Genomic DNA, 27,687 nt, shown 5'->3' on the forward strand with positions numbered 1-27,687 from the left:
TAAATAGTTAGCCAGTGGGAATCAGCAGCATAGCACAGGGAGGTCAGCTAGGTGCTTTGCGATGACCTAGAGGGGTGGGATAGGGAGGTTGGGAGGGAAGCTCAAGAGGGAGGGGATTTGGGGATATATGTATGCGTATGGCTGATTCACCTTGTACAACAGAAACTAACAGTATTGTGACGCAAGTATACTCCAATAAAGATCTATTAAAAAAAAAAAAAAGAAATGTAATGGGAAAACTATCCCATGCACAATGGCTAACCCAGGCTATAAAATACCTAAGAATAAACTTAATGAGAAATGTCTAGGTCCTATATGAGAAACACAATAAAACTTTACTGAAGGACATAAAGAAGGCCTGAATAAATGGAGTGATATATCATGCTCCAGGATGGGAAGACTCAGTAATACAAAGATGTCAATTCTTCCCAAATTAAATCTATAAATTCAGTGCATTCCCAATCAGAATCCTAAAGGGATTTTTATAGAACCTGACCAGCTGATTTTAAAGCTCATCTGAAAGGGTAAACATGCAAGAATAGCCAAGAACATTTTGAAAAAGAAGAAAAATGAGATGAGGCTTGACCTACGAGATATCAAAACATGCTATAAAGCTAGAGTAATTAAAACAGGGTGGAGTGATGGATCAAAGGAACAGAACAATCCAAGAACCAAGCCACAGGGATTATGTGAATTTAACATAATATAAAAGTAGCAGTCAGATTAGTGGGGAAAAGATGGACTAGTTAATGTATTTTAAAAATAGTATGGGATGGTTGTTTATCTGCTTGAGAAATAAAGTAATAAGTTGTTGTTGTTATTTCACATGATGCCCAAAAGTAAATTCCAGAGAGATTAATAATCTAAACACTTTTTACCGACTGTCAAAGCATTAGAAAGCATTAGAGACAAATATTTGTTCATCTTGGGTTGAAAGAAGTCCTTTCTAAGCAAGGCCCGAAACTCGGAAACCATAAAGGAAAAATCAGGAGGAGTCACCTAAAAATTAAACATTTTTCTACATCACTGAGCTGAAAAGCAAGTGGGATTCAGAGAAAATAATTACATATGTGATAAGTGAGGGGTTATCATCTTACAACTCAACAAGAAAAGGACAACCTTGAATGAAGAAAAATCAAAGGAGACAGCAGGCAGGTTAGTGGAGAGGAAGGAAAGCCAAGGACTTGTGCGGTAGTGAACAGGATATCACCGAGGGCGTTGGGCCTGATCCTGCTGGGGACCCCTGAGAGACTGGCATGCACAGAATGGTTCCACCAAGGCGCGAGTATGTGGATATTTACCCACTGAGCCCGGCTCCCACTGGTTGAGAGGAAAGTATCAACACCTCTCACTTGCAGAACAGAGTGCCATCTATGGGCAGAGAATGTCCTCAGGTAGAGGGAGGCAGGAAGGCATCGGTGGGAAGAGAAACTGTATGCAGGTGACCTCCAGCGTGCAGTTGGGAGGACACAGGTGGCAATGCCAGGCACTTGTCATCGAGTATCTCATTTAATCGTTACAAAAGCCTTCCAAGGTGGCTATCATCCTCATCCCCATTTTACAGTTGGGGAAACTGAGGTTCCAAATGGTTAGGCATATTGCTCAAGATCCCATAATCAGTCAAATGGAGGAGGCTGACCTCAGCGCAGACACTGCCCTAGTTCCCATGGTTGCCTCTGTGTGGTGCCCTGGGTGGGTGCAGAAGGGGATGAGAAAGGTGGCTTTTATCTTCCTCTTTATGCCCAACCATATTATTCTCGTTCTTATTGTTGTTGTTTTTTACTATTAGCATGTTTTCTTTCTAAAAAAGTTTTTTTTTGTTTTTGTTTTTTACTTTTGAGATCCTTAGCCTAGGAACTGGCAACAAAATGAGTTCTACATTAATGTTAGCGTCTCCAAATTGTCATTTTAGATAGTTGAATATGGTGTATGTGTTGTTCGGTAGCCATCTCAGCTACCAAAAACCAATACACAAACATGGATTTGGGAACCATCTGTTGTGAGGGTATTATGTACAGAGCAGAGTGCCAGACACTGTAGGAGATTCAGAGATGCCAATTTTCATCTTTCAGGAGCAAAGGAAACGAAGAACAGGAAGAATTGAGGAAAGAGGCCAAATAAATGATGGTCAGGAGCTGGGTGGGTTCCTCGGGGAAGGCTCCCTGGCAGGGGTGGGTTTATGGGGAAGCAGATAAAACCTGAGCCTCATGGCCCTTTTTTTGAAGGGAACCCACCCAGGAACCAACATGGTCACACGGTTTTGCAAAATTTGCAAAAGAAAGATATTTTAAGTGCAATAGATTAAGCCCCTTGTCTTTTGTCACTCCAACTTTCCCTATGTCACACCCCTCATGTTGGGTTGTATTAAACATTGGGCATGTTTGGGGATCATACTAAGGGCAAGTTGTATTGGGGATAGAGTTATTTTGGGTTTAGATGGATACATGAATGAATGATTCTCAGTTACATCCATGTCTAGATTAGTTATTGCTAGCTGTTCTGGTTATAGGAATGCCTTCCAGAAATATCCCCAACTCCTGCTGTGCCGAGTCACCCAGCGTTGTGAGGTGACATAGAGGTGCAGGGCCAGAAGTTGTGATGGGAATGCATCCCACAGCCCCCTGGCAGAGAAGCATGTGGTTAACGGAGGAGAAACAAGGCTCGATGTGTACAGAAACAGCATCTAATGTGTGGAAATTTCTTCCTATCATCAGATGTGTAATATTTGTAAGCAGATGATTTCTTTTTTTTTTTTAAACTTTCAGTGTGGCTTCTGTCACTTAGCATGCTTTTGAGATTCACGCATATTGTTGCAGGGGTCAGCAGTCATTCATTTGTATTGCTGAGTAGTTAGTATTCCAGTTCATGAATGGACCACATTTGTTTATTCATTTATCTGTTAATGGACATTTGGATTATTTCCAAATACAGCTGTTATACACATTTGCATATAGGTTTTTTTTTCCCCGTGGACCTGTTTTCATTTCTCGTGGAGTGGGATTGCTGATTCATAAGGTAAGTGTATGTTTAACTTCACAAGAAATTGCCAAATTGTTTTCCAAAGGGCTGAACCATTTTGTATGTCCACCGGCAACGCGTGAGAGTTCCAGTGACCTCACATCTTCATCCACACACATGGTATTATCAGGTGGCATTTTTTTCTAGTCCTTCTAAGACGTGTGTCGTGGGATCTCACTGTAGTACCAATTGGCATTTCCCTAACGATCCCACAGGAAGAAGATGTCTCTCCACATACTCCCCACATTCTTGCCCTTCTCCCAGTGGTACACTACTAGTGCTAGGTTCATGGTAGGGGGCTGAAAGTGGGCTCTCTGTTGCCCTGGGTGCTGGAGCTTTCTCAGTGTTCCTGCCCATCCCCCCCAACCCCAAGCCTCAGCCCCGTGGCAGCCAGACTGCCTTATATCTGTGGCTGGACTTGTGTGCAAGTTTCCTGCTTCTCCCCAGAGGTAGCCGACCTCCAGTTGTATTGGTATAGAATCCCAGGCCCAGAACTGTTTTCTGCCCGTAAGGGCAGAGGGATTTTTTTTTTTTCTCCAAGTGTTTGTATGGATATATGCTTTCATATATATCCATATATATATATGGAAATGAAGCCACAATGCATATTTATCTGGGTTCTGGGAGTGACAGGATTTGTTGGCCCTCTCCTAGTGATTTACGGCTTTTGCTCCTTTAAGACAAGGGTCTGGAGAGGACTTCAAGTTTGGCCCTTTTCCCACAGCAGCAGCCAATCCCCTGCTTGGCTGGGGGGGGGGGGGAGGGAAGGGGAGGGGCGTTTGCTCCCATCTTTTGTCCTTCCCCCACTCTTTCTCCTGAGCACTCAGTGGAGGTCCGTAAATAAAAGCTGTTCGTGTGTGCAAACTCTCCCCATGGTGTCTCGGGGCCCCAGCTATTCCAGACTGTATGCCAGCACACACCTGGCTTCCAACAATGTGTTAACATTTCAGCTGATTTCTTCTCACCCACTTTTATGGAGGCTGTGTGTCTTCCCCCTCCCCTCCCCGCCCCACGCCTGGCGGGCACGCCTGGCACAGGTGCATCCTGCCTCCCATGGTATTCAGACTACTTGGTTGCCCGGTGATCTCAGCTCCCTGGCCAGCTGAAGAAAAGTGATGATTGTATATTATCTCCAGGCTTTTCTCATTGCTACTGTGGAACACTCTTTCCAGCTGTCTACACCCTAGCAGAGCCCAAATCCTCCTTTCTGTCTTTGAAACTTCTCTTCTGCCCTCTACCCACCAACGTTGCCAAGCTAATGCATAAGTCTTATTATACCAAAATATAAGATTTCTGCCAACAAAGGACATCATGCAAGAAGTTAGTGTACAGATGGCTGAATGAGAGGAGATATTTGCAATATTTAAAACTGACAAGCAATTAAAGTTGAGATATATAGAGTTCCGAAAACCAACTTTAAAAAAGCACTGTAAATTCTAAAAAATAAAACTAAAAGCTATAAAATATAGAAGAAAACATAGGAGACAAATCTTTGTGACCTTGGGTTAGGCAAAGATTTCTTAGTTACAACATCAAAATACCAATTCATAAGAGCAACTTTTGATAAATTGAATTTCATCAAAATTAAGAACATTTGCTCTTTGAAAGACATTGTGAGAAAGCAAACAAAATATTTGCAAATCATATATCTGATAAAGTGCTTGTATCCAGAATGAAGAACTCTGAAAACCCAATAAGAAAACAAAAGACTCAATTTTTTTTTTTTTTAAACGGGCAGGAAATTTGAACAGGCAATTCACCAAAGACTGACCATTGGCAAATAAGCACATGAAAAGGTATTTAATATCATTAGTCATTTAGGAAACTCAAAACCACAGTGAGATACCACTGCACACCAATTAGATTGGCTAAAATTAAAAAGACTGGCATAGCAATTATTCGTGCATCTGGGGGTCGGGGGGCGGCGCAGTGCAAGGGAACCGGAAGTCTCATACACTGCTGGTGGGGATGTAAGATGGTCTGACCACTTTCAGAAGCAGTTTGGCAGTTTTCTAACAAGTTATAAGTATATACTTGCCATCTGGCCTAGCCATTCCACTCCTAGGTATTCACGCCAGACAAATGAAAGCATATATCCATACAAACACTTGTATACAAAAGTTCACAGCAGCTTTATTTGTAATAGTCAAAAACTGGAAACAACCCAAACGTCCAACAAATTGTAGCATATCCATTACAATATAATACTATAAAATAACGTCTACTTAGCCATAAAAAGGAAGAAACTATTGATACGTGCAACGACATGGGCAATTCTGCTGAGTGAAAGAAGGCAGATATAAAAAGAGTGTAATTTGTATGATTTCCATTTACATAGCATTCTAGAAAATGCAACCTAATCTATAGTGAGGAAGCAGGTCAACAGTTGTCTTGAGTTGGGAGGAGGCAACTTAGGGTTATGGCTATGTTCATGATCTTTATCGTAGCGATGGTTGCACAGATGCATACATGTCAAAACGCATCAAACTGTACACTTTAAGTATGTGCAGTTTACTGTGTGGGTCAATTTCTCAATAAGGTGTTTTTAAAAAAGAAAAAGTAATCTCGCGCCCAGGGTCACACAGCTGGTAAGTGGCAGAGCGCGATGCAATTGCTGGAGTCCGCGTTTGGAGCCTGGGTCCTTAATCCCCGAGCTCCCTGCAATGTCGGCACGGAGGAAAGTGCTGGAAGGCAGCCCCAGCTGTTGTTAATGATTACCAGTGGGCGGCCCCTTCCCGGCTGCGCTCCCGCCCCGGGGCGGCCCGAGCGCCGCCCCGCGCGACGGCTTCCCAGTGCGCTGGGCGTCTCGCTCGTTTGCTCCGCCGCCACCAGCTGCTGCTCGCGTCCGCGCCCGGCATGGTGAGGGAGTGGGGGGTTCACGCGCCGCCGCCGTCGGGGTGTCCGGGTTAGGAGGGGGCGCGCGGGAGGGGCGGAGGAGAGCCAGGGGCCCGCGCTGGGTCCCCGCCCAGGCCAGAGGACGGCGCCCGGAGGTGCAGGGCGAGGGGGGGGGGGGTGGTACCTCCGAGGCCTTCGCAGAGCAGCCGCGCGCCCGGCTGGGAGAGTCGGGGTCTCTGTCCCACCCCCGCCCCCGAGTGGTGACCCCTGGGAAGCTGAAGCCGGGAGAGGGGCGGTGGCAGGTCCGGGTTACACCTAGGCGGGAGCGCAGGCCAGAGCCCGCGCGGGGCCTCAGTGCCGCCTTTCTGGGCGGGGGTGGGGAGGGGCAGCATAGTGAGCCCAGGACATAGTTCCCCTTGGTGGGGAGGTTCTGTCCTGTATTGGGGGCTGCGGTAGGGGCAGGGGGGCGGGGGGTGCTGAGGAGGGGCGACTGAATTTGCGCGTGCCTCTGTCTGCCTGTTCACTGCCCTTCTCGCTTGCTCTTCTGCTAAGCCCTCTGTGCTGTCCCCCGACCTCAGAGCCGGCCCCTGGCTCCTAGTTTGAGGCCTGTGCCCAGCAATGGGGACATGGTTGCTCAGGGTCACCCGCTCTCCAGGGTGAGCTTTCCTGGAAGGGAGTATCAGCTTCAGAGGTGAAGGTGAGCCTGCGGAGAAGCTTCTAGACCCAGGAAGCTTTACTAAACAGCAGAGTGTTAGGCCCAAAAGCATTAGGAGCGGTCGGGACTGTGGTGCCACCTGGGAGGGCACTTTGAAGGCTACGGCTCAGATGGAGGGGAGGTGGTGGGTGAGCTGATTGTGAGGTACACTGAGGCCCCAAAGCCGCAGTGCGTGGGTAATCAGTAACCCCTCTGCACACTCCCAGAGGCCCAGGCTGAGTCCAGGCCTGACCTGTGATTTACTAAGCAAACACCACCCCTGACCCCTCTCTGATCCCAGATTTCAGAGGGACTTGTCAGTTCAGCCCCAGGCTGTGAAATGTAGGGGATTCCAGAAGACTCTAAAAAGGAGCCTCCTAGGAGCCCGCTAGTACCTGCGTACTCCCTTCAGAGCCAAAGAACTAAATGGTGGGTTCTGATGCCTTGGCTGCCATGTGGTCACCCGGTTGGTTGCCTGGATACACGGACCAGGCTTATCAGCCACTGAGACAGGGTCAGCTGTCTGGGGGTTGGGTGGTGATGCAGATTTCGACTGCCCTCACTGGCCTTCCAGAGCCCAGGAGAGGAGACAGAGCCAGCCAGATCGGTCCAGAGAGAAACCGCACTTTCAGGAGGGAGAAAACAGCTCTCAGAGCCCTGAAATGTTTTTCCAGTTCTGCCCAAAACCTGAGGGCCTGTCATAAGCTTACTTGCCCCAGGAAGTCTCTTTTTAAAAATGCAGATGATATTCCCTTAATAACAATGGAGTTTATTAAAATGTCTCCTGGCTCCTTTTGCTGATTCCTAAAGTGGAAGTTCTTGTGCCTTTATACCCATCAAGCCAGGGGAGATGAGTGCCCCAGGGCCACCTGGCTTCCAGTTTGCGGGCTGCTTCATAAAAGCTAAATTAACCTCCCTCGCATTCTCTTCCCAGGCCTAACTGATTTAATTTAGCACTCTCACTTTCCTGCCTTGGGTAGTTCTACTTCAGGGGCCTAAATTCTGGGATCCCTTAAGCTCCTCCACCTGGATCTTCTTAGAGGCTGGAACTGACCTTTGCTTTCTTCTGTTCTCCAAGAGAGGGTTCCACTCAGGGCCTGAATTGTGCCAGTTTGGGCTGCCTCGAGGGCATTTTGCACAATAGGAAAATAGGCTGAGGCACTGGCTTTGCCATTTGCCCTTGGCCAAGTTACTTCTGCTTTGGGGACTGAGCTCTGTGGCTCCAGCTTCCCAAGCTGACAGAATAGAAAGGAAGGTGGAAATCTGAGAAACGTAGGCTTGGCAGCTGGGAACCAGAGGCTGCATGGGAGTGTGGTGGGATACCCACTAGGAGGTAGTGCCAGTGGTGGTTGACCGCGGTGTGGCTAGGAATTGCCTGGAGCATGTTTTAAGTGCTGGTTCCTTTGCCCAGCCCCAGGGGTGCGTACACATGGACCCACCTTGAGAAAGATTCCTGTGCTTTTGCTGACTGAGGTTGGGGGGTGGGGGAAGAGAGGTCATTTCCCCTCTCTAGGCCTCAGTTTCCTCTTCAATACACAGCAACAGTAGGGGCTTGATTTACTTTTGCTCCCCCATGAACAAAAGAGACCTAGTTTTTTTACAGAGGGGGTGCCCTCTGTAAGGCTTTGGGGGCAGGGGTGGGGAAGGAGTGTTTCTCTACCCCAGCGATTTGCATTACACCTCAGGACTCTCTGTTCTGTAAGAACCTATCAGGGCACCAGCCAGAGCCCCTCCTCCCAGTCTGTTGCTTTAGACCAGCTGCCCTTTGACTGTGCCACCAGAACTGCCAGTGGAGGCTGGCTAAATTTCCCCAAAGGTCCAGAGCCCTCTCTTTTGTCCTGTGAAAAAAACAAATGCCCTTGGTCTTCTGTGTTTTCCCTCTCCTAGGCTGGCAAAGCACACAGGCTAAGTGCTGAGGAGAGGGACCAGCTGCTGCCAAACCTGCGGGCCGTGGGGTGGAACGAGCTGGAAGGCCGGGATGCCATCTTCAAGCAGTTCCATTTCAAAGACTTCAATCGGGTATGGCATCAGGGTGGGACAGAGTTTCCTGAGACTGGGGCTGATCGGGGTCACACTCCAGAACGTGTTCCTTCCCTTAAAGTTCTGTTAGCCAAGACTGTCCGATGCTCCGCTAATCCAGTTTACTTGGAAAGTGTCCTCCTTGGGGATTGGAGAGGGCAGAGGTGGGTCTTGGGCTCTCCATACCTGGAACTTTTAGAAACAATCCTTAGAGAAGACAGTTCAAGTGGGAAGCAGATGCACATTTGAAGACATTTTAGTAGATAACCAAAAGATTGGCGAAGACTCAGAAGCTCTCTGGGGTTTCCACCTTGTTAGTGGTCCTGGTAACAAGACTTCCTACTGCAGAAGGACCGCCTCAAACTCCAGCCTCAGAACCAGTGGCAGGGTGCTAGGCGGAATGCTGAAAGCTAGAAGGGTCACCTTGTAGGGAGCGGGGCAATCCTCCTGCATCTGGGCCTTACACTGGCCATAAAAGGGGGCCCAGCAGTCCTCTCTTTCAGGACACTAACCTGGGTGTCACTTCATTAAACAGGCTTTTGGCTTCATGACAAGAGTGGCTCTTCAGGCTGAGAAATTGGACCACCATCCTGAATGGTTTAACGTGTACAACAAGGTGAGTGATACATGCCTAGAACTCCAACTCATTCTGAAGGCCCCTTCCTTGGACTTGACTGTGAGCTCTCCTCACCCATAGGTCGACTGTCCGCTCCTGTTCCTTTCATCTGCTTCCTAGGATCAACATAAACACCCCTAGAAAATATTCAGTCTCACTACAGGTTAAAGAAAAGCAAATTGAAACACTAGTGAGACAACTTGTGGGTTAAGTAGACATTAAGAAGGCAAATCCTAAAGAAGGAAAGGCTGTGAGAACCAGGCATATTCACTGTTAATAGCTCTAAAGGGCTGACATTTTCTGGAGGTATGGAAGAATGAAAAAGTAATAAACTTGAACTGAGAATACCCATGCACACCAAGGAGATCAGCCTGTCTGCTGAATGAATGGGAACAGTCATTAAATGCCTGTCATGAACCAAGAGCTATGCTGGACTCTTTCTAAAAACATTAAGGCTGGAAGTGATGATCTGTAAATGGACAGTGTTTAGGAGTTGGTTTGGGGTCTTGTCTTTGGCTTTTAGGTTGCTCTTGATATTTGGATCTTTCTTTTTTTATCCTATGCTGTGGTTACCAGTGTTGATGGAGGTGTAATAGAAGACAGTTTTGCACTGATGTTACAGACTCGTCAGGAAGGCAGCCCCCAGGAGAGGGGTTAGTGTCTGGTTACACTTCTTGGTGTGGCTGAGCCCAGGAGCTGGTGACTCTCTCCTGCTCTTAGGTGCAGTCGGTGGAATCAGCTGGCCCCGAATCTCTGGTTTTGTTTCAGGTCCACATCACCCTGAGCACTCATGAGTGTGCGGGCCTTTCAGAACGGGACATAAACCTGGCCAGCTTCATCGAGCAAGTAGCAGTGTCCATGACATAGACCCTGCCCTTCCTTTCTGAGTTCTTCAGGGGAAAGGGGGGATTGAACTGGGGATCCAGAGAGGGAACTGGGGAGCCCTGAGATGTTGGTGCAGTCAGAAGGACCAAGTTGACCCCGCTGCTTCCATTTAGGGGGCAAGTCCTTGCCGTGGAAGGAGAGGCCAACATTACTGCCAGGACGAGGAACTTAGACCGTTTTTCCCCACGCCACTCTCGTCCTCCTTGGGGCTCTGTGACATGTAATTGATTTGCATAAGTTTTTCCCTTTCTTTACAACTTCCCAGCAACAGTAATGATTTTCTTTCCTGGCTGTGTCTTGCTCTCTTTCTGATTCATTTCCCAAGAAGCTGTGATAGAAGCTGTGTTTAAGATAAAGTTTTATCTGAGAAACCAGTAACCTAAAGCCATCCTCATCCTGTGTGACAAATACCCATGTGCTTTTACGCCTCAAATAAAAACACTGTTTCACTTGGCCTCAGGCTCTAGAATCTTCTTTTCCACAAGTCAATCCAAATCGGAGTCAACAGGCATTTAAAGCACCTACTTTGTGCAAGACAGAGTTCAGGCCGCTAGGGGGAAAGGGGACCAGAGCACCCTGCCTTTTAAGCTCCTTATTGTCTCAGGGAAATAAGTAGAAAAATAGTTAACTATTACTAGGCAGCATGAATGAAGTTAACGCCAGATGCAAAGATAAGAAATGAGTTAACGAACACAAAGTGATGCACAAGGGTGAATCAGAAGGCTTCATTTCAGTTCTGCCTCCAAGACCTGATTAGGATTCTGGAGGCAGAGGTAACTGAGGGAGCATCTTGAAAAGATAAAGGTTAGCCAGACATTTATATGCATGGTGGAACCTACGACTAGATCTTCTTCCCAGCCTGCAGGATCCAACACATGGAGATCTCTCTCTTTTTTTTTTTTTTTTTTTTTTTTTACTTGAAGCATAGTTCATTTGCCAATTTGCCATACTGTGTAAGTTTCAAGTGTAAATCAAGGTGATTCGGTTATATATATGTGTATGAGTACATATGTATACACACACACATATATATACAGAAGTATGTATATCTTTTTTATACTTGTCCATTAAAGGTTATTACAAAATACTGAAGATAGTTCACTGTGCTATACATACATCCCTGTTGTTTACATATTTTATATATGGTAGTGTGTATCTGTTAATCACATACTCCTAATTTATCCCTATCCCACTTTACCCTTTGGTAATGGTAAGTATGTTTTCTATTACTGTACGTGTTTCTGTTTTCTAATAAGTTCATTTGTACTATTTTTTATATTCCATATATAGTGGATATCATATGATATTTGTATCTGTCTGATTTCAAGTAGTAAAATAATCTCTAGGTCCATCCATGATGCTGCAAATGGCATTATTTAATTCTTTTTTATGGCTGAGTAATATTCCATTGTGTGTGTGTGTGTGTGTGTGTGTTTGTGTATCACATCTTCCTTATGCATACAGCTATCAATGGACATAAAGGTTCCTTCCAAGTTTTGGCTATTGTAAATAGTACTGCTTAAATATTGGGGTGCGTGTATATTTTCGAATTAGAGTTTTCTCCAGCTATATGGCCAGGAGTGGGATTGCTGGATCATATGGTAACTCTATGTTTAATTTTTTACGGAACCTCCATACTCTTCTCCATAGTGCCTGCACCAATTTATGTGCCCACCAAGAGGGTAGGAGGGTTCCTTTTTCTCCACATCCCCTCCTGCATTTATTATTTGTAGCCTTTTTGATGATGGCCACTCTGCCCGATTGTGAGGTGACAGCTCATTGGAGTTTTGACTTGCATTTCTCGAGTAATTAGTGATGTTGGCCATCTTTTCATGTGCCTATTGCCCACTCGTATGTCTCCTTTGGAGAAGTGTCTTTGAGGTCTTCTGCCCATTTTTTTTTTTTTTGAAATACTGACTTTATTTTAAAACTATATTATAATAACAATGATTTTTAAGATTCAGATCCATATTTATATGGCTTCAATTTCTATTGACATATCTTTCATGAGTTGTGTCTTTTGATTTATCTCTCTGTGGCATGCATACATCCGTATTTTTTTGTGTTTTTTTTTCACACACACACTATTTTATTTTTACAAGAGATAAATAGACTGACACCGAGCATTATACATGGATGACCACAACAAAAGCAACAATGATTGCAATTACCAAACATGAAACACACTCATACTATGTCATAATATTGACATTCAGTCCAGTAATGCTCCACTGTAACAGCTCCTTTACTTTGCAGTGAAAATTGATTTGTATATTCTTTGCCTCTGAGTCCTTGTGGGATTTTTTTTTTTAATTCAAACAGAAAGTCACAAAAATTATACTCATCCTCATCAGTTCACTCAGTCCCATGTAATTAATTTTTTTTTATCTTGATCTTTTGTTAGCACTTTTATGAGTTCATCAGTTTTTCATTAGAGTTCTGAAAATGATTATTCATTCAGTTCAGCAGTACAGTTACCAGAAACCTGTACTTGTCAGAGTCTTTTCCATGAATTTCTTGAAGATGAAACCCTTTTATAGGAACATATTTGCAAAAGCATCAGAGTACACCCAGAACTGTCTGTAAATGACAAAAGACTTAAAAATGACCACGGTTAAAGATTTGATGAAAGTTCATAATAATGCAGTTGACAAGAAAATTAGTTATTTCTGAGATACACATTTTAAAGTAATAACTAGGATTATGACTTATAACATTATACCAGAACATATAAGATTTTTAGAAATTTCATGTAATGTCTGAAACATTTATATTAACATATTTCCATACAAATAACCCAATGAAAGTTTAGTATTAGTTGTTTTGTTTGTTTTTTTATACTGCGGGTTCTTATTAGTCATCAGTTTTATACACATCAGCGTATACATGTCAATCCCAATCGCCCAATTCAGCACACCACCATCCCCACCCCACTGCAGTTTTCCCCCCTTGGTGTCCATATGTCTGTTCTCTACATCTGTGTCTCAACTTCTGCCCTGCAAGCCGGCTCATCTGTACCATTTTTCTAGGTTCCACATACATGCGTTAATATACGATATTTGTTTTTCTCTTTCTGACTTACTTCACTCTGTATGACAGTCTCTAGATCCATCCACGTCTCAACAAATGACTCAGTTTCGTTCCTTTTTATGGCTGAGTAATATTCCATTGTATATATGTACCACATCTTCTTTATCCATTCGTCTGTTAATGGGCATTTAGGTTGCTTCCATGACCTGGCTATTGTAAATAGTGCTGCAATGAACATTCGGGTGCATGTGTCTTTTTGAATTACGGTTTTCTCTGGGTATATGCCCAGTAGTGGGATTGCTGGGTCATATGGTAATTCTATTTTTACTTTTTTAAGGAACCTCCATACTGTTCTCCATAGTGGCTGTATCAATTTACATTCCCACCAACAGTGCAAGAGGGTTCCCTTTTCTCCACACCCTCTCCAGCATTTGTTGTTTGTAGATTTTCTGATGATGCCCATTCTAACTGGTGTGAGGTGATACCTCATTGTAGTTTTGATTTGCATTTCTCTAATAATTAGTGATGTTGAGCATCTTTTCATGTGCTTCGTGGCCGTCTGTATGTCTTCTTTGGAGAAATGTCTATTTAGGTCTTCTGCCCATTTTTGGATTGGGGTGTTTGTTTCTTTAATATTGAGCTGAATGAGCTGTTTATATATTTTGGAGATTAATCCTTTGTCCGTTGATTTGTTTGCAAATATTTTCTCCCATTCTGAGGGTTGTCTTTTCGTCTTGTTTATGGTTTCCTTTGCTGTGCAAAAGCTTTGAAGTTTCATTAGGTCCCATTTGTTTATTTTTGTTTTTATTTCCATTACTCTAGGAGGTGGATCAGAAAAGATCTTGCTGTGATTTATGTCAAAGAGTGTTCTTCCTATGTTTTCCTCTAAGAGTTTTATGGTGCCCGGTCTTACATTTAGGTCTCTAATCCATTTTGAGTTTATTTTTGTGTTTGGTGTTAGGGAGTATTCTAATTTCATTCTTTTACATGTAGCTGTCCAGTCTTCCCAGCACCACTTATTGAAGAGACTGTCTTTTCTCCATTGTATATCTTTGCCTCCTTTGTCATAGATTAGCTGACCATAGGTGCGTGGGTTTATCTCTGGGCTTTCTATCTTGTTCCATTGATCTATGTTTCTGTTTTTGTGCCAGTACCATATTGTCTTGATTACTGTAGCTTTGTAGTATAGTCTGAAGTCAGGGAGTCTGATTCCTCCAGCTCCGTTTTTTTCCCTCAAGACTGCTTTGGCTATTCGGGGTCTTTTGTGTCTCCATACAGATTTTAAGATGATTTGTTCTAGCTCCGTAAAAAATGCCATTGGTAATTTGATAGGGATTGCATTGAATCTGTAGATTGCTTTGGGTAGTATAGTCATTTTCACAATGTTGATTCTTCCAATCCAAGAACATGGTATATCTCTCCATCTGTTGATATCATCTTTAATTTCTTTCATCAATGTCTTATAGTTTTCTGCATACAGGTCTTTTGTCTCCCTAGGTAGGTTTATTCCTAGGTATTTTATTCTTCTTGTTGCAGTGGTAAATGGGAGTGTTTCCTTAATTTCTCTTTCAGATTTTTCATCATTAGTGTATAGGAATGCAAGAGATTTCTGTGCATTAATTTTGTATCCTGCAACGTTACCATATTCATTAATTAGCTCTAGCAGTTTTCTGGTGGCAGTTTTAGGATTCTCTATGTATAGTATCATGTCATCTGCAAACAGTGACAGCTTTACTTCTTCTTTTCCTATTTGTATTCCTTTTATTTCTTTTTCTTCTCTGATTGCCGTGGCTAGGACTTCCAGAACTATGTTGAATAATAGTGGTGAGAGTGGACATCCTTGTCTCGTTCCTGATCTTAGAGGAAATGCTTTCAGTTTTTCACCATTGAGAATGATGTTTGCTGTGGGTTTGTCGTATATGGCCTTTATTATGTTGAGGTAGGTTCCCTCTATGCCCACTTTCTGGAGAGTTTTTATCATAAATGGGTGTTGAATTTTGTCAGAAGCTTTTTCTGCATCTATTGAGATGATCATATGGTTTTTATTCTTCAATTTGTTAATATGTTGTATCACATTGATTGATTTGCGTATATTGAAGAATCCTTGCATCCCTGGGATAAATCCCACTTGATCGTGGTGTATGATCCTTTTAATATGTTGTTGGATTCTGTTTGCTAGTATTTTGTTGAGGATTTTTGCATCTATATTCATCAGTGATATTGGTCTGTAATTTTCTTTTTTTGTAGTGTCTTTGTCTGGTTTTGGTATCAGGGTGATGGTGGCCTCATAGAATGAGTTTGGGAGTGTTCCTTCCTCTGCAATTTTTTGGAAGAGTTTGAGAAGGATGGGTGTTAGCTCTTCTCTAAATGTTTGATAGAATTCACCTGTGAAGCCATCTGGTCCTGGACTTTTGTTTGTTGGAAGATTTTTAATCACAGTTTCAATTTCATTACTTGTGATTGGTCTGTTCATATTTTCTATTTCTTCCTGGTTCAGTCTTGGAAGGTTATACCTTTCTAAGAATTTGTCCATTTCTTCCAGATTGTCCATTTTATTGGCATAAAGTTGCTTGTAGTAGTCTCTTAGGATGCTTTGTATTTCTGTGGTGTCTGTTGTAACTTCTCCTTTTTCATTTCTGATTTTATTGATTTGAGTCCTCTCCCTCTTGATGAGTCTGGCTAAAGGCTTATCACTTTTGTTTATCTTCTCAAAGAACCTGCTTTTAGTTTTATTGATCTTTGCTATTGTTTTCTTTGTTTCTATTTCATTTATTTCCACTCTGATCTTTATGATTTCTTTTCTTCTGCTAACTTTGGGTTGTGTTTGTTCTTCTTTCTCTAGTTTCTTTAGGTGTAAGGTTAGATTGTTTACTTGAGATTTTTCTTGTTTCTTGAGGTAGGCTTGTATAGCTATAAACTTCCCTCTTAGAACTCCTTTTGCTGCATCCCATAAGTTTTGGGTCGTCGTGTTTTCATTGTCATTTGTCTCTAGGTATTTTTTGATTTCCTCTTTGATTTCTTCAGTGAACTCTTGGTTATTTAGGAACGTATTGTTTAGCCTCCATGTGTTTGTGTTTTTTACGTTTTTTTCCCTGTAATTCATCTCTAATCTCCCAGCGTTGTGGTCAGAAAAGATGCTTAATATGATTTCAATTTTCTTAAATTTACTGAGGCTTCATTTGTGACCCAAGATGTGATCTATCCTGGAGAATGTTCCATGCGCAGTTGAGAAGAACGTGTAATCTGCTGTTTTTGGATGGAATGTCCTATAAATATCAATAAAATCTATCTGGTCTATTGTGTCATTTATAGCTTCTGTTTCCTTACTTATTTTCATTTTGGATGATCTGTCCATTGGTGTAAGTGAGGTGTTAAAGTCCCCCACTATGATTGTGTTACTGTCAATTTCCTCTTTTATAGCTGTTAGCAGTTGCCTTATGTATTGAGGTGCTCCTATGTTGGGTGCATATATATTTATAATTGTTATATCTTCTTGGATTGATCCCTTGATCATTATGTAGTGTCCTTCCTTGTCTCTTGTAACATTCTTTATTTTAAAGTCTATTTTATCTGATATGAATATAGCTACTCCAGCTTTCTTTTGATTTCCATTTGCATGGAATATCTTTTTCTATCCCCTCACTTTCAGTCTGTATGTGTCCCTAGGTCTAACGTGGGTCTCTTGTAGACAACATATATATGGGTCTTGTTTTTGTATCCATTCAGCAAGCCTGTGTCTTTTGGTTGGAGCATTTAATCCATTCACGTTTAAGGTAATTATCGATATGTATGTTCCTATGACCATTTTCTTAATTGTTTTGGGTTTGTTTTTGTAGGTCCTTTTCTTCTCTTGTGTTTCCCACTTAGCGAAGTTCCTTTAGCATTTGTTGTAGAGCTGGTTTGGTGGTGCTGAATTCTCTTAGCTTTTGCTTGTCTGTAAAGCTTTTGATTTCTCCATCAAATCTAAATGAGATCCTTGCCAGGTAGAGTAATCTTGGTTGTAGGTTCTTCCCTTTCATCACTTTAAGTATATCATGCCACTCCCTTCTGGCTTGTAGAGTTTCTGCTGAGAAATCAGCTGTTAACCTTATGGGAGTTCCCTTGTATGTTATTTGTCGTTTTTCCCTTGCTGCTTTCAATAATTTTTCTTTGTCTTTAATTTTTGCCAGTTTGATTACTATGTGTCTCGGCGTGTTTCTCCTTGGGTTTATCCTGTATGGGACTCTCTGCGCTTCCTGGACTTGGGTGGCTATTTCCTTTCCCATGTTAGGGAAGTTTTCGACTATAATCTCTTCAAATATTTTCTCTGGTCCTTTCTCTCTCTCTTCTCCTTCTGGGACCCCTATAATGCAAATGTTGTTGCGTTTAATATTGTCCCAGAGGTCTCTTAGGCTGTCTTCATTTCTTTTCATTCTTTTTTCTTTATTCTGTCCCACAGCAGTGAATTCCACCATTCTGTCTTCCGGTCACTTATCCGTTCTTCTGCCTCAGTTATTCTGCTATTGACTCCTTCTAGTGTAGTTTTCATTTCAGTTATTGTATTGGTCATCTCTGTTTGTTTGTTCTTTAATTCTTCTAGGTCTTTGTTAATGATTTCTTGCATCATCTCGATCTTTGCCTCCATTCTTATTCCGAGGTCCTGGATCATCTTCACTATCATTATTCTGAATTCTTTTTCTGGAAGGTTGCCTATCTCCACTTCATTTAGTTGTTTTTCTGGGGTTTTTTCTTGTTCCTTCATCTGGTATATAGCCCTCTGCCTTTTCATCTTGTCTGTCTTTCTGTAAATGTGGTTTTTGTTCCACAGGCTGCAGGATTGTAGTTTTTCTTGCTTCTGCTGTCTTCCCTCTGGTGGTTGAAGCTATCTAAGAGGCTTGATGGGAGGCTCTGGTGGTGGGTAGAGCTGACTGTTGCTGTGGTGGTCAGAGCTCCGTAAAACTTTAATCCACTTGACTGTTGATGGGTGGGGCTGGGTTCCCTCCCTGTTGATTGTTTTGCCTGAGGCAACCCAACACTGGAGCCTACCTGGGCTCTTTGGTGGGGCTACTGACAGACTCTGGGAAGGCTCACGCCAAGGAGTACTTCCCAGAACTTCTGCTGCCAGTGTCCTTGTCCCCATGGTGAAACAGAGCCACCCCCCGCCTCTGCAGGAGACCTTCCAACACTAGCAGGTAGGTCTGGTTCAGTCTCCCCCGGGGTCACTGCTCCTTCCCCTGGGTCCCGATGCACACACTATTTTTTGTGCACCCTCCAAGAGTGGGATCTCTGTTTCCCCAGTCCTGTTGAAGTCCTGCAATCAATTCCTACAAGGCTTCAAAGTCTGATTCTCTATGAATTCCTCCTCCTGTTGCCGGACCCCCAGGTTGGGAAGCCTGACGTGGGGCTCAGAACCTTCACTCCAGTGGGTGGACTTCTGTGGTATAAGTGATCGCCAGTCTGTGAGTCACCCACCCAGCAGTTATGGGATTTGATTTTACTCTGATTGCGCCCCTCCTACCGTCTCATTGTGGCTTCTCCTCTGTCCTTGGACGTGGGGTATCCTCCTTGGTGAAGTCCAGGGTCTTCCTGTCGATGATTGTCCAGCAGCCAGTTGCGATTCTGGTGCTCTCGCAAGAGGGAGTGAGAGCACGTCCTTCTACTCTGCCATCTTGGTTAATCCCCCTCTTCTCCCCATTTTTAAAATTGGGTTGTTTGTGGTTTTGGTATTGAGTGGTATGAGCTGTTGGTATATTTTGGAAATGAAGCCCTTGTTGGTCACCCTGTTGCAGATATTTTCTCCCAGTCCGTAGGTTGTCTTTTGGTTTTGTTTATGGTTCCCTTTGCTGTGCAAAAGATGAGAAGTTTGATGAGGTCCTATTTGTGTAGTTTTGCTTTTGTTTCCATTGCCTTGGGAGGCCGACCTTAGAAAACATTTCTAGGATTTATGCTAGAGCATGTTTTACCTAAGGTTCTCTTCTAGGAGTTTGGTGGTGTCATGTCTTGCATTTAAGTTGTTAAGCCATTTTGAGTGTGTGTTTGTGTGTGGAATGAGGGAGTGTTCCAACTTCATTGGTTTACATGAGGCTGTCCAGCTTTCCCAATACCACTTGCTGAAGGGACTGTCTTTTCTCCATTGTATACTTTCGCCTCCTTTGTCAAAGACTAATCGACCATAGGTGTGTGAGTTTATCTCTGGGCTCTCTATATTTTGTTCCCTTGATCCATACGGCTGTGTTTGTGCCAGTACTATGCTGTTTTGGTTACTGTAGCTTTGTAGTGTTGTCTGAAGTCTGGGCGGGTTATGGCTGCAGCTTTGTTCTTTTTCCTCAGGATCGCTTTGGTAATTCTTGGTCTTTTATGGTTCCATGTACATTTTGGGATTATTTGTTCGAGTTCTGTGAGAAATGTCATGGGTAGTGTGGTAGGGATCGCATGAAATCTGTAGTTTGCTTTGGGTAGTGTGGCCATTTAAACGATACTAGTTCTTCCACTCCAGGAGTATGGGATAGCTGTCCACTTCTTTGAATCATCTTCAGTGGCCTTTTATCAGTGTGTTGCAGTTGTCAGCATATAAGTTTCTCACCTCCTTGGTCAGGTTTATTCCTCTGTATTTTATTTTTCGATACGATTTTAAACGGGATTGTTTTGTTTACTTTCCCTTTCTGATATTTCATTGTTAGTGTGAAGAAATGCAACAGATTTCCATATGTCAGTCTTGTATCATGCTACCTTGCTGAATTTGTTTTATCAGTGCTCGTAGTTTTTGTGTGGGGTCTTTAGGGTTTTCTGTGTATAGTATCAGGTCATCTGCATACCAAGAGAATTGTACCTCTTTCCTTCCAATTTGGATACCTTTTAAATCTTTTTCTTGTCTGAGTGTTGTGGTGAGGACTTGCAATACTATGTTGAATAAAAGCAGTGAGAGTGGGCGTCCTTGACTTGTTCCAGATTTTAGTGGGAAGGCTATCAGCTTGTTCTTATTGAGTATTGTGTTGGCTGTGGGTTGGTCATGAATAGCTTTTATTATGTTGAGATGTGTTCCCTCCATCGCTCCGGTAAGAGTTTTTATGATGAATGTATGTTGAATTTTATGAAATGCTTTTCCTGCATCGATGGCGATGATTGTGTGGTTTTTGTCTTTTCTTTGGTTGATGTGCTGTGTTGCGCTGATTGATTTGTGTATGTTGAACCCTCCTTGTGAGCCTGGGATGAATCCAACTTGATCGTGGTGTATGACCTATTTTTGTTTGTTTGTTTTGGGGTTTTTTTTTTTGATTGAAGTATGGTTAATTTACAATGTTGTGTTAGTTTCTGGTGTACAGCCAAGTGATTCAGTTAAACATTTATGTATCTCCATTCCTCATCATACTTTTTCCATTATCATTCCTTATAAGATATTGAATAGAGTTCCCTGTGCTATACAGTAGGACCTTGTTGTTTCTCTGTTTTATATATAGTAGTCTGTATCTGCTAATCCCAAACGCCTAATTTATCCCTCCCCCTCCCTTTCCCTTGTGGGAACCATGAGTTTGTGTTCTATGTGTGTGAGTCTCTTTCTGGTTTGCAAATAAGTTCATCTGTGTCATATTTCAGATTCCACGTATAAGTGGTACCATATGATATTTGTCTTTCTCTGTGTGATGTCGTATGATCATCTCTTCTGCAAATGGCATAATTTCTTTCTTTTTTATGGCTGAGTAGTATTTCATTTTGCATATATACATATGCATACACACATATCTATTTATACATATGTCTATATATATAGCACATCTTCTTTATGAATTCATCTGTTGCTGGACATGTAGATAGCTTCTATGTCTTGGCTACTGTAAAAAGTGCTTCCATGAACATTGGGGTGTAGGTATCTTTTTGATTTAGAGTCTTCTCCAGCTATATACCCAGGAGTGGTTTTGTTGGGTCATACGGTAACTCTATTTTTAGTTTTTTTAAATTAATTTTTATTGGAGTATAGTTTCTTTACAATGTTGTGTTAGTTTCTACTGGACAGCAAAATGAATCACTATACATATACATATATGTGTATACACACACACACACACATATGTTTTGTATTTTGTTCCCCTTTAGGTCACCACAGTGCAGTGAGTAGATTTTGCTGTGCTATACAGTAGGTTCTCATTAGTTATCTTTTATACGTAGTAGCACTAGGGTATATATGTCAATCTCAATCTCCCGATTCATCCCACTCCCCCTTTTCCCCTTGGTATCCTTACGTTTGAACTCTACGTCTTTGTCTCTATTTCTGGTTTGCAAATACGATCATCTATACCATTTTCCTAGATTCCACATATATGCATCAATGTACCATATGTGTTTTTCTCTTTCTGCATTTCTTCAGTCTGTATGACAGTCTCTAGGTCCATCCACATCTCTACAAATGACCCAGTTTCATTCCTTTTATGGCTGAATAATATTCCATTGTATATATGTACCACATCTTCTTTATCCATTCTTCTGTTGATGGACATTTAGGTTGCCACCATGTCCTGGCTATTGTAAATAGTGCTGCAGTGAACATTGGGGTCCATGTGTCTTTTTGAATTATGCTTTTCTCTGGGTGTGTGCCCAGTAGTGGGATTGCTGGGTCATATGGTAGTTCTATCTTTAGTTTTTTAAGGAACCCCCATACTGTTCTCCATAGTGACTATATCAATTTACATTCCCACCAATAGTGCAAGAGGCTTCCCTTTTCTCCACACCCTCTCCTCATTTCTTGTTTGTAGATTTTTTTTGATGATGGCCATTCTGACCAATGTGAGGTGATACCTCATTGTAGTTTTGATTTGCATTTTTCTCATAATTAGTGATGTTGAGCATGTTTTCATGTGTTTGTTGCCCATCTGTATGTCATCTTTGGAGAAATGTCTATTTAGGTCTTCTGCCCATTTTTGCATTGGGTTGTTTGTTTTTTTGATATTGAGCTGCATGAGCTGTTTGTATATTTTGGAGATTAATCCTTTGTCAGTTGCTTCATTTGCAAATATTTTCTCCCATTCTGAGTGTTGTCTTTTCATCTTGTTTATGGTTTCTTTGCTGTGCAAATGCTTTTAAGTTTAATTAGGTCCCATTTGTTTACTTTTGTTTTTATCTTCATTACTCTAGGAGGTGGGTCAAAAAAGATCTTGCTGCGATTTATATCAAGGAGTGTTTCGCCTGTTTTTTCCTCTAAGAGTTTTATAGTGTCTGGCCTTACAGTTAGCTATTTAATCCATTTTGAGTTTATATTTGTGTATGGTGTTAGGGAGTGTTCTAATTTCATTCTTTTACATGTAGCTGTCCAGTTTTCCCAGAACCCTTATTGAAGAGGTTGTCCTTTCTCCATTGTACATTCTTGCCTCCTTTGTTGCAGATTAATTGACTGTAAGTGTGTAATTAATTGACATTAAATGATTGTTTCTGGGCTTTCTGTCCTGTTCTATTGATCTGTATTACTGTTTTTGTGCCAGTACCGTACTGTCTTGATTACTGTAGCTTTGTAGTATAGTCTGAAGTCAGTCTGAAATCAGTCAGTATAGCCTGATTCCTCCAGCTCCTTTATTCTTTCTCAAGAGTGCTTTGGCTATTCGGGGTCTTTTGTGTTTACATACAAATTGTAAAATTTTTTTTTCTAGTGAAAAATGCCATTGGTAATTTGATAGGGATTGCATTGAATCCATAGGTTGCTTTGGGTAGTACAGTCATTTTCACAATATTGATTCTTCCAATCCAAAAACATGGTATATCTCTCCATCTATTTGTGTCATTTTTGATTTCTTTCATCAGTATTTTATAGTTTTCTGCATACAGATCTTTCACCTCCTTAGGTAGATTTATTCCTAGGTATTTTATTCTTTCTGATGCAGTGGTTAATGGGATTGTTTCTAGAATTTCTCTTTCTGATCTTTCATTGTTAGTGTATAGGAACCTAACAGATTCCTGTGTATTAATTTTGTATCCTGCAACTTTACTAAATTCATTGATTAACTCTAATAGTTTTCTGGATTTTCTGTGTTTAGTATCATGCCATCTGATTGATTTGCATATGTTGTACCATCCTTCTGAGCCTGGGATGAAGCCACATTTAACTTGGTCTATGGTCTTTCTAATGTGTTGTTGGATTTGTTTTGCTAATATTCTGTTGAGAATTTTTACATGTATATTCATTAGAGATATTGGCCTATAATTTTCTTTTTGCTAGTGTCTTTGTCTTTTTTTTATATCAGGGTGATGGTCACTTCACCGAATGATTTTGGGAGTGTTATATCCTCTTCAGTCTTTTGTAAGAGTTTCAGAAGGATTGGTATAAGTTCTTTGTATGTTTGGTGTAATTTCCCAGTGAAGACATCTTGCATTGCTCTTTTGTTCACAGTAAGCTTTTTTTTTATTACATATCAATTTCACTTCTAGTGGTCAGTCTGTAAATTATATCTTTCTTATTTATTGAATTGTGGTGGACAGTAATTTTCTACAAACTTTTCCATTTCTTCTAGGTTGTGCAGTTTGTTGGGTTATAATTGTTCACAGTATTGTGTTATGGTTTGTATTTCTGCAGTTATCGGTTATTATTTCTCCTCTTTTTTTTAACATCTTTATTGGAGTAAAATTGCTTTACAATGATGTGTTAGTTTCTGCTTCATAAAAAAGTGAATCAGCTATACATATACATATATATATATATATATATATATATATATATATATATATCCCCATATCTCCTCCCTCTTGGGTCTCCCTCCCACCCTCCCTATCCCACCCCTCTACGTGGACACAAAGCACCAAACTGATCTCCCTGTGCTATGCGTCTGCTTCCCACTAGCTATCTTTTTTTATATTTGGTAGTGTATATAAGTCCATGCCGCTCTCTCACTTCGTCCCAGCTTACCTTTCCCCCTCCCCGTGTCTTCAAGTCCATTCTCTACGTCTGCATCTTTATTCCTGTCCTGCCCCTAGGTTCTTCAGAACCGTTTTTGTTTTTTGTTTTGGATTCCATATATATGTGTTAGCATACAGTATTTGTTTTTCTCTTTCTAACTTCACTCTGTATGACAGACTCTAGGTCCATCTACCTCACTACAAATAACTCAATTTCGTTTCTTTTTATGGCTGAGTAATATTCCATTGTATATATGTGCCACATCTTCTTTATCCATTCATCTGTCGATGGACACTTAGGTTGCTTCCATGTCCTGGCTATTGTAAATAGAGCTGCAGTGAACATTGTGGTACATGAATCTTTTTGAATTATGGTTTTCTCAGGGTATATGCCCAGTAGTGGGATTGCTGGGTTGTATGGTAGTTTTATTTTTAGTTTTTTAAGGAACCTCCATACTGTTCTCCATAGTGGCTGTATCAGTTACATTCCCACCAACAGTGCAAGAGGGTTCCCTTTTCTCAACACCCTCTCCAGCATTTATTGTTTGTAGACTTTTTGATGCTGGCCGTTCTGACCAGTGTGAGGTGATACCTCATTGTAGTTTTGATTTGCATTTCTCTAATGATTAGTGATATTGAGCATCCTTTCATGTGTTTGATGGCAATCTGTATATCTTCTTTGAAGAAATGTCTATTTAGGTCTTCTGCCCATTTTTGGATTGGGTTGTTTGTTTTTTTTTTTTGATATTGAGCTGCATGAGCTGCTTGTAAATTTTGGAGATTAATCCTTTGTCAGTTGCTTCATTTGCAAGTATTTTCTCCCATTCTGAGGGTTGTCTTTTCATCTTGTTTATGGTTACCTTTCCTGTGCAATAGCTTTTAAGTTTCATTAGGTCCCATTTGTTTATTTTTGTTTTTATTTCCATTTCTCTAGGAGGTGGGTCAAAAAGGATCTTGCTGTGATTTATGTCATAGAGTGTTCTGCCTATGTTTTCCTCTAAGAGTTTTATAGTGTCTGGCCTTACATTTAGGTCTTTGATCCATTTTGAGTTTATTTTTGTGTATGGTGTCAGGGAGTGTTCTAATTTCATTCTTTTACATGTAGCAGTCCAGTTTTCCCAGCACCACTTATTGAAGAGGCTCTCTTTTCTCCATTGTATATTCTTGCCTCCTTTATCAAAGATAAGGTGACCATATGTGTGTGGGTTTATCTCTGGGCTTTCTATCCTGTTCCATTAATCGGTATTTCTGTTTTTGTGCCAGTACCATACTGTCTTGATTACTGTAGCTTTGTAGTATAGTCTGAAGTCAGTGAGCCTGATTCCTCCAGCTCTGTTTTTTCGTTCTCAAGATTGCTTTGGCTATTCGGGGTCTTTTGTGTTTCCATACAAATTGTGAAATATTTTGCTCTAGCTCTGTGAAAAATGCCACTGGTAGTTTGATAGGGATTACATTGAATCTGTAGATTGCTTTGGGTAGTATAGTCATTTTCACAATGTTGATACTTCCAGCCCAAGAACATGGTATATCTCTCCATCTGTTTCTATCATCTTTAATTTCTTTCATCAGTGTCTTATAGTTTTCTCCATACAGGTCTTTTGTCTCCTTAGGTAGGTTTATTCCTAGGTATTTTATTCTTTTTGTTGCAGTGGTAAATGGGGGTGTTTCCTTAATTTCTCTTTCAGATTTTTCATCATTAGTGTATAGGAATGCAAGAGATTTCTGTGCATTAATTTTGTATCCTGCTACTTTACCAAATTCATTGATTAGCTCTAGTGGTTTTCTGGTGGCATCTTTAGGATTCTCTATGTATAGTATCATGTCATCTTCAAACAGTGACAGCTTTTCTTCTTTTCCAATTTGGATTCCTTTTATTTCTTTTTCTTCTCTGATTGTTGTGGCTAAAACTTCCAAAACTATGTTGAATAATAGCAGCGAGAGTGGACAGCCTTGTCTTGTTCCTGATCTTAGTGGAAATGAATTCAGTTTTTCACCATTGAGAATGATGTTGGCTGTGCGTTTGTCATATATGGCCTTTATTATGTTGAGGTAAGTTACCTCGTTGCCTACTTTCTGGAGGGTTTTTATCATAAATGGGTGTTGAATTTTGTCAAAAGCTTTTTCTGCATCTATTGAGATAATCATATGGTTTTTATCCTTCAACTTCTTAATATGGTTTATCACATTGATTGATTTGCCTATATTGAAGAATCCTTGCATTCCTGGGATAAACCCCACTTGATCATGGTGCATGATCCTTTTTTTTTTTTTTTTAAATTTTATTTATTTATTTTTGGCTGTGTTGGGTCTTCGTTTCTGTGCAAGGGCTTTCTCTAGTTGCGGCAAGCGGGGGCCACTCTTCATTGCGGTGTGCAGGCCTCTCACTATGGCGGCCTCTCCTGTTGCGGGGCACAGGCTCCAGACACGCAGGCTCAGTAGTTGTGGCTCACGGGCCCACTTGCTCCGCGGCATGTGGGACCTTCCCAGACCAGGGCTCGAACCCGTGTCCCCTGCATTGGCAGGCGGATTCTCAACCACTGCGCCACCAGGGAAGCCCTGGTGCATGATCCTTTTAATGTGCTGTTGGATTCTGTTTGTTAGTATTTTGTTGAGGATTCTGCATCTGTGTTCATCAGTGATATTGGCCTGTAGTTTTCTTTTTTTGTGACATCTTTGTCTGGTTTTGGTATCAGGGTGATGGTGGCCTTGTAGAATGAGTTTGGGAGTGTTCCTCCCTCTGCTATATTTTGGAAGAGTTTGAGAAGGATAGGTGTTAACTCTTCTCTAAATGTTTGATAGAATTTGCCTGTGAAGCCATCTGGTCCTGGGCTTTTGTTTGTTGGAAGATTTTTTTTTTGAATTTTTGAATATTCTTTTTTTATACAGGTTCTTATTAGTCATCCATTTTATACACATCATTGTATACATGTCAGTCTCCATCTCCCAGTTCATCACACCACCACCACCACCCACCACTGCTTTCCCCCCTTGGTGTCCATACGTTTGTTCTCTACATCTGTGTCTCAAGTTCTGCCCTGCCAGCCGGTTCATCTGCACCATTTTTCTGGGTTCCACATACATGCGTTAATATGCGATATTTGTTTTTCTCTTTCTGACTTACTTCACTCTGTATGACAGTCTCTGGATTCATCCACGTCTCTACAAATGACCCAATTTCATTCCGTTTTATGGCTGAGTAATATTCCATTGTATATATGTACCACATCTTCTTTATCCATTTGTCTGTTGATGGGCATTTAGGTTGCTTCCATGACCTGGCTGTTGTAAATAGTGCTGCAGTGAAGTTTGGGGTGCATGTTTCTTTTTGAATTATGGTTTTCTTTGGGTATATGCCCAGTAGTGGGATTGCTGGGTCATATGGTAATTCTATTTTTACTTTTTTAAGGAACCTCCATACTGTTCTCCATAGTGGCCGTATCAATTTACATTCCCACCAACAGTGCAAGAGGGTTCCCTTTTCTCCACACTCTCTCCAGCATTTGTTGTTTGTAGATTTTCTGATGATGCCCATTCTAACTGGTGTGAGGTGATACCTCACTGTAGTTTTGATTTGCATTTCTCTAATAATTGGTGATGTTGAGCAGCTTTTCATATGCTTCTTGGCCATCTGTATGTCCTCTTTGGAGAAAAGTCTATTTAGGTCTTCTGCCCATTTTTTGATTGGGTTGTTTGTTTTTTGTAATACTGAGCTACATGACCTGTTAATATATTTTGG

The 27,687-nt window shown here is 41.6% G+C and overlaps 2 protein-coding genes across 3 annotated transcripts in view; both read left to right on the top strand.

The window, feature by feature from the left end:
- TBATA (thymus, brain and testes associated) overlaps positions 1-27,687 on the top strand; it is a 401,276-nt gene that overhangs the window by 272,406 nt on the left and 101,183 nt on the right. The window lies entirely within an intron of this gene.
- On the top strand, positions 5,743-10,521 carry PCBD1 (pterin-4 alpha-carbinolamine dehydratase 1). 2 transcript variants are annotated; one of them, XM_082424636.1, is made up of 4 exons: positions 5,743-5,877; positions 8,435-8,566; positions 9,102-9,182; positions 9,951-10,521. In XM_082424636.1, the coding sequence occupies exons 1-4, from the start codon at positions 5,875-5,877 to the stop codon at positions 10,047-10,049; spliced, it is 315 nt and encodes a 104-aa protein (XP_082280762.1). In that variant the 5' UTR covers positions 5,743-5,874; the 3' UTR covers positions 10,050-10,521. The 2 variants fall into 2 exon arrangements, with proteins under 2 accessions (XP_082280762.1, XP_082280763.1); XM_082424637.1 differs by lacking the exon at positions 9,951-10,521 and adding an exon at positions 9,264-9,745.

The sequence above is a fragment of the Balaenoptera physalus genome (assembly GCF_965194825.1).
Source record: "Balaenoptera physalus genome assembly, chromosome: 14".
NCBI classification, from domain to species: Eukaryota; Metazoa; Chordata; class Mammalia; order Artiodactyla; family Balaenopteridae; genus Balaenoptera; species Balaenoptera physalus.

What these genes read in the sequence shown, in the direction of transcription:
- PCBD1 (XM_082424636.1), top strand. An exon ending in ATTTCAAAGACTTCAATCGG is followed by an intron (nt 8,567 to 9,101) that starts GTATGGCATCAG and finishes TTCATTAAACAG; the next exon opens with GCTTTTGGCTTCATGACAAG. An exon ending in GGTTTAACGTGTACAACAAG is followed by an intron (nt 9,183 to 9,950) that starts GTGAGTGATACA and finishes GTTTTGTTTCAG; the next exon opens with GTCCACATCACCCTGAGCAC.